Source organism: Pan troglodytes, chromosome 1 (assembly GCF_028858775.2).
Source record: "Pan troglodytes isolate AG18354 chromosome 1, NHGRI_mPanTro3-v2.0_pri, whole genome shotgun sequence".
In the NCBI taxonomy this organism is placed as follows: Eukaryota; Metazoa; Chordata; class Mammalia; order Primates; family Hominidae; genus Pan; species Pan troglodytes.
The window spans coordinates 52286413-52301612 of record NC_072398.2 but is presented as its reverse complement, the minus strand read 5'-3'; the positions used below and the strand labels follow the sequence as shown (position 1 = coordinate 52301612).

The window sequence follows — 15200 nt, the reverse complement described above, 5'->3', positions numbered from 1 at the left end:
ATGTTGTTACTAATTAATGTCATTTTCACCTTGTGGGTTTCCTATGCTAATGGACAAGGTAAATTGAAAGAGATCTAAACACTCAGCTCCCATCTTAAATGTAACTTCATGTAATATCTAGCTTCCTGTCTCCATGTCTACAATTTTTTATGAACTAAAGAGGATTTATTCACTATGCTAGTAGAAATAGCATATTTTGTAAGACTATAACAGAAATTAATTTTATGAAAAATTATCTCATTTTAACTTCAACAATGAATAATATTTTCTTTGTTTTATAAGTTCTACAGTGTAAAAGACATTTAATATTGATTATGGAGATATGTGAATATACTCATGAAACTTTAAGTAGGAAACATGTCACTAGACAGATTCTAACCTTAAAATGTTCAGAAGTTTCTTATTTGTAATGCAAGGGGAGTGACTGATATTTTCATAATCTTACAGATGGTGATTTTTTATAGATTCATATATCAAAACATCAAATAGTACATTTTAAATTCTGCAGTTTCTTTTATTTCTATAATATCTTAAGAAAGCTGCTAAAATGAATTAACATTAATATGAACTTAATATTTCAACAAGATTAGCAACATGTAAATCACAACATGTAAATCACAACATGAATGTAATCAAAAAGTAGACTATATACTTAACTTACTTTTAAATGACAGTAAATTTTGCATTTCTGAGCTCACTAGCAAATTGTTCAATAAATAAATACATAAATAATTATTTTTTATAGCTTTATGTTATTGTTCACTGATTTGTTTTCTCCTCAACAGTCATATATTTTCTATATTAACTATCTTTTTGAATGCAGGCCTTGCATATTAAAGAACTATATCGTAACATTAGCAGTGGAACCACATGGGTCAAAAATCATGGACAATCAAGGGTTTGTGGCCATTAATGAAGAATATAAATTTTGTAATTATCCAAAACTTCATAATATTTCAACAAATGTAGTGGAGGGTAATACTGGAAATCCAATTATCAATTTATGAGAGTATCTTTTCCCTCAGCCTCTCTTCTCAAAGCTATGCCACTTTATTTGATTCTAGGTAAAGAGCTTTAGGTTTTACAGTGTTATCTATCACATGATTTGCTAGTTTTATTTCTTGTGCAAAATCAAACTTGATCTGTGCCAAAATGGAAAGAAAAGGAAATTCTCCTGTTATTTCCTTTGTTAACTGAACTGATACAGGTACATTTTTTTCAAATAAAGATTAAATAGATTAAAGTAGAATGAAAAGAAGAAAAGTAGTACCATTTTGAAATGACTGGAATTAGAGAAGCATATGCACTATAATTTCTTACTTACTTTCTTAAAAGCACTATAAAAAATGAATGATGACAAATTCTTCCTTATCTGATATTCCAGTTGAAAACTTGTCTCCTCCAATGAACTTTTTGTAAGAGTAAACTTGAGCAAAATGTCTTGTAAATTTGGGTCGCTCCTATATTTCTCAAAGGAGAAAGTAACTCATTGGGTTACTTTCAACGTCTTGGTTAGAGAGAAACATCTTTGTGTATTCAGTAGCATTGGCTCAACTGCATCCCGCCAAAATTCATTTGTTAAAGTCCAAATTCCCAATACCTGAGAATGTGACTGCATTTGGAGAAGGAGTGCTTAAAGATGTAATTAAGTTAAAGGTCAATGATTCAGGTGGGTCCTACTCCAATATAACTGGTGTCTATATAAGAAGAGAAAATAAGAACACACCATATAGAGAAAGATCATGCAAGGCATAGAAAGAATACAACCATTTACAAGGCAAAGGAAGAGGTCTCAGAAGAATCCAATCCTGTTGACAGCTCTATCTCAAACTATTAGCCTCCAGAACTGTGAGAAAATAAATTTCTATGAAATCAGTGGTACTTTGTTATGGTAGCTCTAGCAGATGAATACCACGATATTTACACAATTTATTAAAAGAACATTAATAACTAAAAATAACTTTTTACTTTTTACTCAAGAGTATATATATATATGTAGCCACCACACAGATTTTAGAGGCTATTCATCAGAATTTGGTAATTACATCTTGGGTGTATTTTCCTGCTGATTTTTGTCTTCTTGAATACTTTATGTGTATATATATCTGTATTCATCTATATTCAGAATCTAGTAAATCAAATCTAAGAAATATTTTTCATATCATTAATGAAGGACATACTTTGTGAATTGCTTATGCTAATAAAATTTTTTTAATGGTAGTTGATATTTCAGTTCTGAACAATAAAATCGGCACACCAATTCTTTTGGAAACCACACTATTTGAAAGACAAACTCGACAGAAAATTTGTAATTGTAACCTATTATAATGTTCATTGAATTTGTATTGGCCATTATTTCTTCCATTAAGTCATAAGTTATTTATACTTATTTAAAGATAGGTTGTCAAGAACGTTATTTTTAATTATGAATATCCTTTCAGAATTGTATAAATTTTATATTCATCTACTAGAGTTGCCGTAACAAAGTGTCAAGGGTGACAATTAGTAATGTAGAGCAGGGTTGCTTCTAAATCCCTTTTAAACTGATCATTTTCAGTACCCAATGCATTACAATTAATTGCCATTGTACTTCTTTGGGATGCTCAAATGTGTTTCAAATCTCACTAAGAAGCTGGCTTTTGTGTATATTTCATGTGCCCCCATTAAGCTTTGGCATAACAAAAAGTCCCATGCTTTCCTTGACTTTTCCTACTACAGACTAACTTTCAATAATTTCTGTATGAAATTCCAGTGCCTTTTAGTGGGAAAAACGATTTTTAGAAACAAACCTAAACTATGAAAAACTCACTTCAGGTTTGAAATTATCGTTGACTAAGAAAAATAATTTTTGGCCGGGTGGGGTGGCTCACACCTTCATCCCAGCACTTTGGAGGGCCAAGGTGCGCAGATCACTTGAGACCAGGAGTTGGAGACCAACCTGGCCAACATGATGAAATGCTTTCTCCACTAAAAATTCAAAAAATTAGCCGGATGTAGTGGCACACACCTGTAATTCCAGCTTCTCAGGAGACTGAGGCAGGAGTATCACTTGAACCCGGGAAGCAGAGGTTGAAGTGAGCTGAGATCGCGCCACTGCACTCTAGCCTTGGCGACAGAGCAAGACTGTTAAAAATAAAAATAAAGAAAGATTTAAATGATTTCCTTTAATTAATGTCCCTTTCTTCCTCGGACTAAATATCCTGCAATCATAAGAAAATGTAAGAATATCTCAGGAGGTTACACAGGGCACGGAAGTTTCAATTTTCCAATACGGAGGAGACAGCAGAAAACTGTGCAGCCATGCTTGAGGGGCTGGGTCAGACAAACTGTCATGCGTCACCTAGCAAGCCTCTAGGGCCAGTTCTGTAACCAGCAAACGCTTCCCTCAAAGTAAAGATGTCACATCTCTGAACTTAGTCTTCTCATCTGCACACTAAAGCTGTTGTGCCACTAGCTTCCTTCCCGTTCTCTCTGATTTATGATGATTTAAACTTAAATATTTTTCTTTAGTTATATTCTTAAGTTCTCATAACAAATAGAATGTAAATACTATTTTCTATCACTTGTTCCATAATTATAGAAGAAACATAAATTATATGCTATTTAAATTGTGGTGTTGTTCAACATTCTATAGGTATATATACCTATAGAATATAAGAATATATATATATATTTGTACATTCGTCTATGCACCTATTTTTTATGTCAATAATATGTCTCATCTGATACATGAATTCTAACTATGGTTAGAATGCATGCCATCGCATACAAACAAAATGCCAGAAAACTAAACAAAATGTTTTATATCTGGAGATAATTTGCTACATTTCAGATTTTTTTATGCTACAGTCATATTTCTTGTCTCTCTTTTCCAAAATACAATCATTGCTGATGTGTGCACCCTAAACTGACAGCTTGAGCTTAACTTGGTATAGTTGTAGATAAGTTCAGTTTAAATTAATGCTGATAAAACCTCCAGAATTGCTGAAGAGACCATACTATGTTAGTAGAAGTAGAGAAAGTGAGATGAGCTTCTTGTCCTGTTAGCTGACTTGAGTTCCATTAAAGATTTTAAGTGGAGAAATAAAATGACCAGATGAAAGGTCATTAACTTATACACAGGAAAATAGATTATAAAGATGACAGGTCAGGATCAGGAAACTAGTTACGGTTGCTGTAATCCCAGAAGAATTTGGTTGAGAGACGATGATATCAAAGGTTATTGCCAGGGTTTTTTTGTGCCTGTTGTGTTTATTTGTTTGTTTGTTTTGATAGAAAAAAATTGAGTGAAAGGGAACACCACAATTGCAGAAGTTCAGTTATTATTGAGAGAGGTAATGAGAATGATTGACATGAATTTCCCCCAAAAAATGTTCTGTCAATAATTACTATATTACGAATAAATAGAGCATGGAATATTTTTACAGCTGACTCAGAGAAAATAGCTATTACAGCAAACCTATGTCTATATTGAAATTCATATATACATTCAAAGAATATTACTCTATACCATTTATCTCAAGATAACTAATCTTCAAAGCAAAAGAAATCAGCAACTTGTTTTTAATTAAAATTTTAACTTCCTTCAAAAATGTCTTTTGGGCCAGGCACGGTGGCTCACGCCTGTAATCCCAACACTTTGGGAGGCTGAGGAGGGCGGATCACGAGGTCAGGAGATTGAGACGATCCTGGCTAACGTGGTGAAACCCCGTCTCTACTAAAAAATATACAAAAAAAATTAGCTGGGCATGGTGGCGGGTGCCTGTAGTCCCAGCTACTCGAGAGGCTAAGGCTGGAGAATTGCGTGAATCCAGGAGGCAGAGCTTGCAGTGAGCGGAGATCGAGCCACTGCACTCCAGCCTGGGCGACTGAGCAAGACTCTGTCTCAAAAAAAAAAAAAAAAAAAAAAAAAAAAGTCTTTTTTATTTATCTGTTAAGAACAGATAAATCATTCATGCAGCATTCAAGTCAAAAAAGAATTTTTTTTTGTTGGCAGATTTACCTAGTGGAAACAACATTTGTATTTAGCTTCTAAAGTAAATTAAGTGGAGGAAAATGAAGATTTTCATTAATAACCTTAATATTAATAGACAATGGTGGTACTGAGGAGAACATCTATCTCTTTTAGGCTTCATGAGGAAATGATGTTTTTCAGTGTCAACAAAGTATTCTCAACTGTGTGGTTTGCCCACCAAATATCATGTCTGTAATAATATACCGTACTTAGCCTACCACGTTTTAAAATGATTGGTTTCCAACTATCATGTCATAGAAGAGAATATATAGATAGTTGAAGAGTTAAAGAAATTATAGCATAAGAAGCATGCAAAAAGATAGAGTTATAGCATTACAATGACTGTCTTGAGATATTTCAAAACATTTATGAGGGGGATTAAGTTAGCTTTTGATGAGGACTGTCACAGTCAGTGAAACAGGTAACAGTATTATCCAACATCGAATCAGAGGTCAAGTGATTTTCTAAAAGTGTGACCTATACGGATATTGCCATATGTCGGGGGTGGGGGTAGAAGAGTTGATCTCTTCTGAGCCCTCCACGTTTTAAGTTGTATGATTCAAAATTATACATACAAACCTTGTTTTTATTACACTCTATTTTAAAAACTGCAGTTATCTTTTGAGTTGATTTTATAATTTATTTTTGTTTTAATTGCTGATGAGCTCAGAAGCAGTTCCTTGGAAAATATATTTCACTACACAATTCAGATATCTTCACTTGTAAGCACTGTTAAGAAAAATATGTTAGACAGAAGTTAATGAGGTTAAAGAGTCACCACTTTCTTTCTCCAGGCTGTGTAGATGACATCTATGAAATGCGTTTGCCTTGCAGTTCCCTGTCAAATTTCTTCCATGTGGAGCCGCCTCCCTCAGCTCAAAACACACATTTCAGCTCTCCTGCTCTCTCCTACAGGAACACTGCTGTTCTGTGTAAAGAGGAGGTAGGGCCTTGTCTTTCACGCAAGCCTGGCTCAATTGGGCACCTCACCACTGGGGTTGCAGCCACCCCTAATCCCCCTAGAATGTCTGTCCTCTGGTGTGTCTGCACCAGTCTCCTTTGCGAGTGACCACAGCTATGTCCACAGAATTGGGTGCAGGGGAGATGTCCCCCTCTCTACATCTGTGCCCAAGCACTGGGGCCACTTGTCTCCTAGGATGGATCTATACTCCCTTGCAAGGCAAGCACGGTGCCTGTGTGCCTGCTGAAAGTGGTCTAGTCACTTTCAGCCCACAAGCAGGTTTCTCTTGCACACAGGAAAGTGGAATGAACAAAATTACGAATCAACAAAAAAAGTTTATCATAATCTTAACTATTTGGATATTAAGAAATATTCCTAGTCTATTTCTGTGGTTTAATAAACACTGGAAATCTTGGCTCAGTGACTTCTTTGAGGCGTGAATTAGCTGTGTTATTTTTCTGTGCAGTATTATCAAAGAAAAATTTTTGTGTTCCTCAATATGTTTATATTGTCCAGTAATTAGAAAAGAGCCTAGTGAATTTATTTGTTTTTTATTTTTATTTTTATTTTTTGAGATGGAGTCTCGCTCTGTCACCCAGACTGGAGTGGAATGGCGCAATCTCAATTCACTGCAAACTCTGCCTCCTGGGTTCAAGCGATTCTCCTGCCTCTGCCTCCTAAGTAGCTGGAATTACCAGGGCGCACCACCAGGCCCAGCTAATTTTTTTTGTATTTTTAGTAGAAACGGGTTTCATCATGTTGGCCAGGCTGGTCTCGAAGTCCTGACCTCAAGTGATCTGCCTGCCTCAACCTCCCAAAGTGCTGAGATTATAGGCATGAGCCACCGTGCACAGCCCATGAATTTAATCCAAAACAATAAAAACCTTAAATCTCTCAAAATACTACCTCCTTACATTGAATTTTTCTGAGAAGAAAATACAGGGCTCTGTTTACTGATGACAGTAGAAAAGAAAAAAAAAAGGAATACCTGAGCTAAGTGATAAAATTGGCATATTTCTCAACCAAAAAGCTCATTTAATTAGCCAGAGGTAGGGTATATGTACTCAAGGGGAATACATTAAATAGGTTTGTACATTTTTCCTTCTAGAGAGCCTTCCTACAAATTTATGCATCACGTGATCCACAAGACATAATCTCATCTTCATTAGCAAAGACCTTCTCATCACATATCTTAGTCATCTGAGTTCTATCATTTGTTTTGACCTAGAAACCTTAATGGAATGTGTAATTATTCTAAGAAGAGAATATAATTCAGTGATAAAAAAATTTATCTCTAATATGATTATTTATTACAGTAAAAAGTATTCATACTTTTTTTTGTTTTTTATTGCAAGTGAAATCTTGTGATTTTCCAGACATTAAACATGGAGGTCTATGTTATGAAAGTATGTGTAGACCATACTTTCCAGTAGCTGTAGAAAAATCTTACTCCTATTACTGTGATGAATCTTTTGAGACTCCTTCAGGAAGTTACTAGGATTACATTTATTGCACACAAGATGGATGGTCGCCAGCAGTACCATGTCTCAGTAAGTAAACCTCTGGACAGCCATATATGTATAAAACTTTCAAAGATTGAAGAGAGGAGAGCACATAAGTGATTACACTTGACTTATATAACAGAAATAGGGCCAAGAAAAGAGTTGTTCAAGCAAAATGACCAAAATAGATCTTTTCTATTATGAGTTCTTGAAAATCACGAGAAATAAATATAGAGACTTTATGAGAATATCTACATAATTGATACATATTTTAATTATAAAAACTTAAGTAGTATTAAATATTGATATTTCTTTTTGTACAAACCTTTGTTAGTAATTTTAGTTCACATTCAGTTATACATTGTTTTTGGATGTTTATGCAATCTTATTTAAATATTTTAAAAATAATTGTAATATACTATTTTGAGCACATTTTTGTGTCTCATTTACTTTATTCATTTATCATTGTTATCGTCCTTAGGAAAACGTTATTTTCCTTATTTGGAAAATGGACATGATGAAAATTACGGAAGAAAGTTTGTACAGGGTAACTCTATAGAAGTTGTCTTCCTTCCTGGCTATGGTCTTCCAAATGATCAGACCACAGTTACGTGTATGGAGAATGGCTGGTCTCCTCCTTGCAGATGCATCCGTGTCACTAAGTACACTACTCTGAGATCCCAGCAAGTTCATGTCTTTCTAAGTAACACAGATGACATGCTAAGACTCATCTATATTAACTGCGGCAAAATATTTATGTCAACTTGTTTCGCCATCAGACCTATTTAGTTTTATTTTTTCAATTCTGTATAAACAAATATACACATTTCTTGATAAGTTCATAGTAAAATAAATGCTCCTATTATTGGGCATTAGTCAAGAATACAGTAAAAGAGTTTGAAAACAATACTTGTTGGTTAAATTAAGACATATTGAAATGGCATCATTGTCTGGAGTAAATACCCGAGGTTTCTCATCTGGCACTGAGAAGATTAAGGACATGGACACACACAAGGAGTGAGCGTAGGATCGCAGGTTTAATAGGCAAAAGAAAGAGAAAGGAGAACAGCTCTGTCTCTTGTGAGAGAGAGGGGCACCCAAAAGTGAATTCTGGCCCCGGCTGGGGTGCACTGGATTTTATAAACAGGCTTGAGGAAGCAGTGTCTGATTTACATAGGGCCCAAAGATTGATTGGACCAGGTGTGACATTTATATAATGTGCTAGGAAGCTGGCCTCCCCACCCTAATCTTATTATGCAAATGGGATCTTTGCCTGGCCAGCGCCATGTTGCCTTTTCCTTACTGTACACGTGGCTGGCAAAGAGAAGGGAAGATGGAGTTGCCATATGAACATGCCTAGTCCCAGGTAGCCTTTTCCTATTGGCACAACTGCTGCCATTCACCTTGCAAGCTTCCAACTTGCTTGTCTATGTTTACATCTCTGTTTTACAGGTTCCACTTTGTTAGAAAAAGAAATGATTTGGGGGCTCCTATTATTAAAAGGAAAACTTTAACAACGACTCCTGTACCCTCATTATCTGCCTAAATAATTTCTTCTTAACTCGTGTATCAATATTAATATGTTCTTTGGAATCAATCATTTGACTCAAAATAATTATACATTTATAGTTTAAAATAGAAAGTGAGCACAATGATAGCCAATAATGTCATTCATACATTCAAACAGTCATAGGTCACTTTTACAATAAAGTTATCTAACTTTCTCTATTATATGTAAGTACAAATGGATTTTCTGGGATATTGTGCATATTCGACTCTAGAAGGTTTCCTATATTATTTATTCCAATACACATTTATATCAACAGTTCCTTCTTACTTAGGTGTTTTACATGTTAATGATTGGTGATGTCACATTTTAATATTTACAAATTGAGTGGCTATAAAATGTTTTACCATTGTAGTGTAAATTTGCATTTCCTTTATTACTAATTGGGTTTGGAATATATATTCACAGTTTAATTGGTATTTGATTGTTCTAATCTTTGAAAATGCAGGTTTTTTGACTTACCTTTTTGGGAGTTTTGGTATTTATTAGTTGGAATCATCTTACTAATTCTGAATATAAAATCTCTTTTAATTATATGTAATCCAAATGCATTCTTTTTTGTGGCTAGTATTTTTCTTTCCTTTTTTGTGTATTATGAATATAAGTTGCTCGTTTTACTAAATAATCATCAATCTTTTCTTATGATGAATATTTTTTGTTTCTATTTAAAGGAATACTTCAAAAACACAGAGCCATTATACTATTCTTTATTGTAAAAAGTTACGTTACCTTTTTTCATATTTTAAAACTGTGTGTTGATTTTATTCATGATAATAGCTATATTTTATTTTTAAATAAAATATGGCAAACTCAACATTTCCCTAACAATTTTTATAGTACCTTTCTCATACAGTATATGCTATATTGTATATTTTGTCCCCTCCCCTCCCCTCCTATCTTCTTTTTCTCTTTCACAGTGTGTCCCCTCCCCTCCCCTTCCCTCTTCTTTTTCTTTCTTTCTTTTTTATTTCTTTCCTTCCTTCCTTTCTTTCCTTCCTTCCTTCTTTCCTTCCTTCTCTCTTTCTTTCCTTCTTTTTCTTTCTTTCTCTCTCTTCCTCTCTCTTTCTTTTTTTCTTTCTTCCTTTTTGTTCTCTTTTTTCTCTTCCTTTCTTTCCTTTCTTTCTTTCGTTTTTTCTCTTTCTTTCTTTCTGCTTTTAAGAGTGAACTACTTTTTTCCCCTTTCCTTTCCTTTCCATTCTTTTCTTTCTTTCTCTTTCTTCTTTCTTTCTTTCTTTCCTTTCTTTCTTTCTTTCTCCTTCCTTCCTTTCTTTTTTCTTTCTTCTGGCTAATAATATGCTTTGATTGAATATGCAATTTCTCCTGATATCAAACAACTCAATCAAGGTTTATGCCTCTTGTTTTGGATTTGGAGTTGTTTGAAGAATCAACTACTTATTTTCTTTCTTTCTTTCTTTCTTTCTTTCTTTCTTTCTTTCTTTCTTTCTTTTCCTTTCTTTCCTTTCTTTTCTTTCTTTCTGTCTTTCTTTCTGTCTTTCCTTCCTTCCTTCATTCCTTTCTTTCTTTTCTTTCCATTCTCTTCCTTTCTTCCTTCCTTTCCTTTCTTTATTTCTTTCACTATCCCAAGTGTGCCTGGCTCAAGTTATTCTTGAGAATGTTACTGTTTTACTCTTCATGCTAGACCCTGTACTTTAGTCAAGTTATTTAGCTACTTTATGGTGGTCATATAATTAACAAGTCTTAGCTTCATCTTCAGATTGCGATATCAACATTGTATTTTCAATGTACAGTCAATTGTCAGTGAATCACAGTACTTTTCAACTTAATAAAATCTAAATTCCTCATAACCATGTTGTGAAAATAAGCAGAAAAATTTAAATATACTTGAGCGAGTACAGTAGACATATATTGGAGTGTGTCCTGCATGAGTGCAAACTGGCTGTGGTTTCCTTTAAAATAGTCATTTAAAGAAAACATTTGCCAAATACATCACAGAATATCAATTTTTCTGGACTTGTAAAACTTGAAATACTGGTGCCTTCTGAATGATTCTTCTGAAGTTAGAGTAGTCTGTCCTTATCTGTGGGAGACAAAAGCTGCATTAGTCTCTCTTATCCACGTGGGGTATGTTCCAAGCCCCCCAGTAGATGCCTGAAATAGTTAATACTATAAAACCCAAGTAAGCTACATTTTTCCATCTGATAACTGTGAAGACTACTAAGTGACTAACAGGTGGGAAGTATAAACTGTGTCTACACTAGACAAAGGGAGGATTCATGCTCTGGGCAGGATAGAGTTGAATGGCAAAGGATTTCATCACACTACCCAGAATATTTTTTTTTATTGCTAAGTATTATTCCATTGTATCATAGGTCACAGACTGTTAACCCATTCACTTGTTGAAAGGCATTTGCATAGTTTTTGGCATTTGTGAATCATGCTGGTAAGAAAAATATTCACCTACAGTTTTTATATAAACACAAATTTATTCCTCATGGCTTCATATCTAGGAGTGGCTTTGTTGGATAGATGGTATGTCTCTGTGTGTGCTTTTTTTATTACTATACTTTAAGTTCTGGTTTATATGTGCAGAATCTGCAGATTTGTTACATAGGTATATATACATGTGCCATAGTGGTTTGCTGCACCCATCAACCCGTAATCTAGGTTGTAAGCTCCGCATGCATTAGCTATTTGTCCTAATGTTATCTCTCCCCTTGCCTCCCATGTCCCAACAGGCCCCAGTGTGTGATGTTCTTCTCCCTGTGTCCATGTGTTCTCATTGTTCAACTCCCCCTTATGAGTGAGAACATGCAGCGTTTGGCTTTCTGTTCCTGTGTTAGTGTGCTGAAGATGATGGTTTCCAGCTTCATCCATGCCCTGCAAGGGACGTGAACTCATTCTTTTTTATGGCTGCATGGTATTCTATGGTGTATATTTGCCACATTTTCTTTATCCAGTCTATCATTGATGGGCATTTAGGTTGGTTCCAAGTCTTTGCTGTTGTAAATAGTGCTGCAATAAACATGCGTGCATGTATCTTTATAGTAGAATGATTTATAACACTTTGTGTATATATTCAGTAACGGGATTGGTGGGTCAAATGGTATTTCTGGTTCTGGATGCTTGAGGAATTGCCACTCTGTCTTCCACAATGGTTGAACTAATTTGCACTCCCACAGACAGTGTAAAAGTATTCCTATCTCTCCACACCCTTGACAGCATGTGTTGTTTACAGACGTTTTTACAATCACCATTCTAACTAGTGTGAGATGGTATCTCATTGTGGTTTTGATTTGCATTTCTCTAATGACCAGTGATGATGAGCTCTTTTTCATGTATTTGTTGGCTGCATAAATGTCTTCTTTTGAGAACTATCTGTTCATATCCTTGACTACTTTTTGATGGGGTTGTTTTTTTCTTATAAATCTGTTTAAGGTCCTTGTAGATTCTGGATATTAGCCCTTTGTCAGATGGATAGATTGCAAAAATTTTCTCCCATCCTGTAGATTGCCCATTCACTCTGATGATGGTTTTTTGTTTTTTTTTTGTGTGTGTGTGTGCTGTGCAGAAGTTCTTTAGTTTAATTAGATCCTATTTGTCAATTTTGGCTTGTGCAGCAATTGCTTTTGGTGTTTTAGTCATGAAGTCTTTGCCTGTGCCTATGTCCTGAATGGTACTGCCTAGGTTTTCTTCTAGGGGTTTTATGGTTTTAGGTCTTAAAACCACCTTGTGTTAATTTTTGTATTAGGTGTAAGGAAGGGGCCCAGTTTCAATTTTCTGCATATGGCTAGCCAATTTTCCTAACACCATTTATCCAACAGGGAATCCCTTCAACATGGCTTGTTTTTGTCAGGTTTGTCAAAGTTCAGATCGTTGTAGATGTGTGGTGTTATTTCTGAGGCCTCTGTTCTGTTCCATTGGTCTATACATTTGTTTTGGTACCAGTACCATGCTGTTTTAGTTACTGTAGCCTTGTAGTATAGTTTGAAGCCAGGTAGCATGATGTTTTCAGCTTTGTGCTTTTTGCTTAGGATTGTCTTGGCTATATGGGATCTTTTTTGGTTCCATATGAAATTTAAAGTAGTTCCTTCTAGTTCTGTGAAGAAAGTTAATGATACCTTGATGGGAATAGCTTTGAATTTATAAATTACTTTGGGCAGTATAGCCATTTTCACGATATTGATTTTTGCTATCCATGAGGATGGAATGTTTTCTCATTTGTTTGTGTCCTCTCTATTTTCCTTGATCAGTGGTTTGTAGTCCCCCTTGGAGAGGTCCTTCACATCCTGTGTAAGATGTATCCCTTGGTATTTTATTTTCTTTGTAACAATTGTGAATGGAAATTCACTCATGATTTGACTCTCTGTTTGTCTATTATTGGTGTATAGGAATGCTCGTGATTTTTGCACATTGATTTTGTGTCCTGAGACTTTGCTGAAGTTGCTTAAGAACTTAAGGAATTTTGGGGCTGAGACGATCAGGTTTTCTAAATGTAGAATCATGTCATCTGCAAACAGAGACAATTTGACTTCCTTTCTTCCTATTTGAATACGTTTTATTTCTTTCTTTTGCCTGATTGCCCAGGCCAGAATTTCCAATACTATATCAATACTAGACAGATTGACAAGACAGAAAATTATCAAGGATATTCAGGACTTGGACTCAGCTCTGGACCAGGTGGACCTAATAGATATCTAGAGAACTCTCCACCCCAAATCAACAGAATATACATTCTTCTCAGCACCACATAGCACTTATTCTAAATTCAACCTCCTAATTGGAAGTAAAAAACTCCTCAGCAAATGCAAAAGAATGGAAATAATAACAAACCTTCTCTCAGACCACAGTGCAATAAAATTAGAACTCAGGATTAAGAAACTTACTCAAAACCACACAACTACATGGAAACTGAACAACCTGCTCCTGAATAACTACTGGGTAAATAACAAAATTAAGGCAGAAGTAAATAAGTTCCTTGAAACCAGTGAGAAGGAAGACACAACATACCTGAATCTCTGGGACACAGCAAAAGCAGTGTTTAGAGAGCAATTTACAGCACTAAATGCCACATCAGAAAGTTGGAACGTTCGAAAATCGACCCCTAACATCACAATTAAAAGAACTAGAGAAGCAAGAGCAAACAAATTCAAAAGCTAGCAGAAGATAAGAAGTAACTAAGAACAGTGCAGACCTGAAGGAGATAGAGACACGAAAAACCCTTCAAAAATCAATGCATCCAGGAGCTGGTTTTTTGAAGATTAACACAATAGATAGACAACTAGCCATACCAAAAAAGAAAAAAAGAGAGAAGAATCAAATAGACACAATAAAAAATGATAAAGAGGATATCACCACTGATTCCACAGAAATACAAACTACCATCAGAGAATATTATAAACACCTCTACACAAATAAACTAGAAAATCTGGAAGAAATGGATAAGTTCCTGGACACGTACACCCTCCCAAGACTAAACCAGGAGGAAGTCGAATCCTTGAATAGCCCAACAACAAGTTCTAAATCTGAAGCAGTAATTAATAGCCTACCAACCGACAATAGCCCAGGTCCAGATGGATTCACAGACAAATTCTATCAGAGGTACAAAGAGGAGCTGGTACCATTCCTTCTGAAACTAATCCAAACAATAGAAAAAGAAGGATTCCTCCTTATTTTATGAGGCCACCATCATCCTGATACCAAAACCTGACAGAGACACAACAGAAAAAGAAACTTTTAGGCCAATATCCCTGATGAACATCGATGCGAAAATCCTCAATAAAATACTGGCAAACTGAATCCAGCAGCACATCAAAAAGCTTGTCCACCACGATCATCCTTGGGATGCAAACTGGCTTTATCCCTGGGATGAAAACTGGTTCAACATGCAAATCAATAAATGTAATCCACCGCATAAATCAAACCCATGACAAAACCACATGATTATCTCAATAGATACAGAAAAGGCTTTCGATAAAATTCAACACCACTTCATGCTAAAAACACTCAATAAACTAGGTATGGATGAAACATATCTCAAAATAGTAAGAGCTATTTATGACAAACCCATAGACAATATCATACTGAATGTGTGTGTTTATTTTTATAAGAAATAGACAAACTGTTTTCCTGAGTGATCATATATTCTACCTTCACATACTCAGTGTATGCGAGTTCCAATTGTTCTACAACCTCACC

General features: G+C 35.1%; 1 protein-coding gene across 1 annotated transcript in view; it reads left to right on the top strand.

Annotated features, from left to right (window-relative positions):
• LOC112208336 (complement factor H-related protein 3-like) overlaps nt 1-15200 on the top strand; it is a 34784-nt gene continuing 19584 nt past the window's right edge. The window contains 3 exon segments of the mRNA XM_063807469.1: nt 1-58; nt 7331-7525; nt 7959-8131. Coding sequence (XP_063663539.1) covers nt 1-58; nt 7331-7525; nt 7959-8131 — 426 coding nt within the window.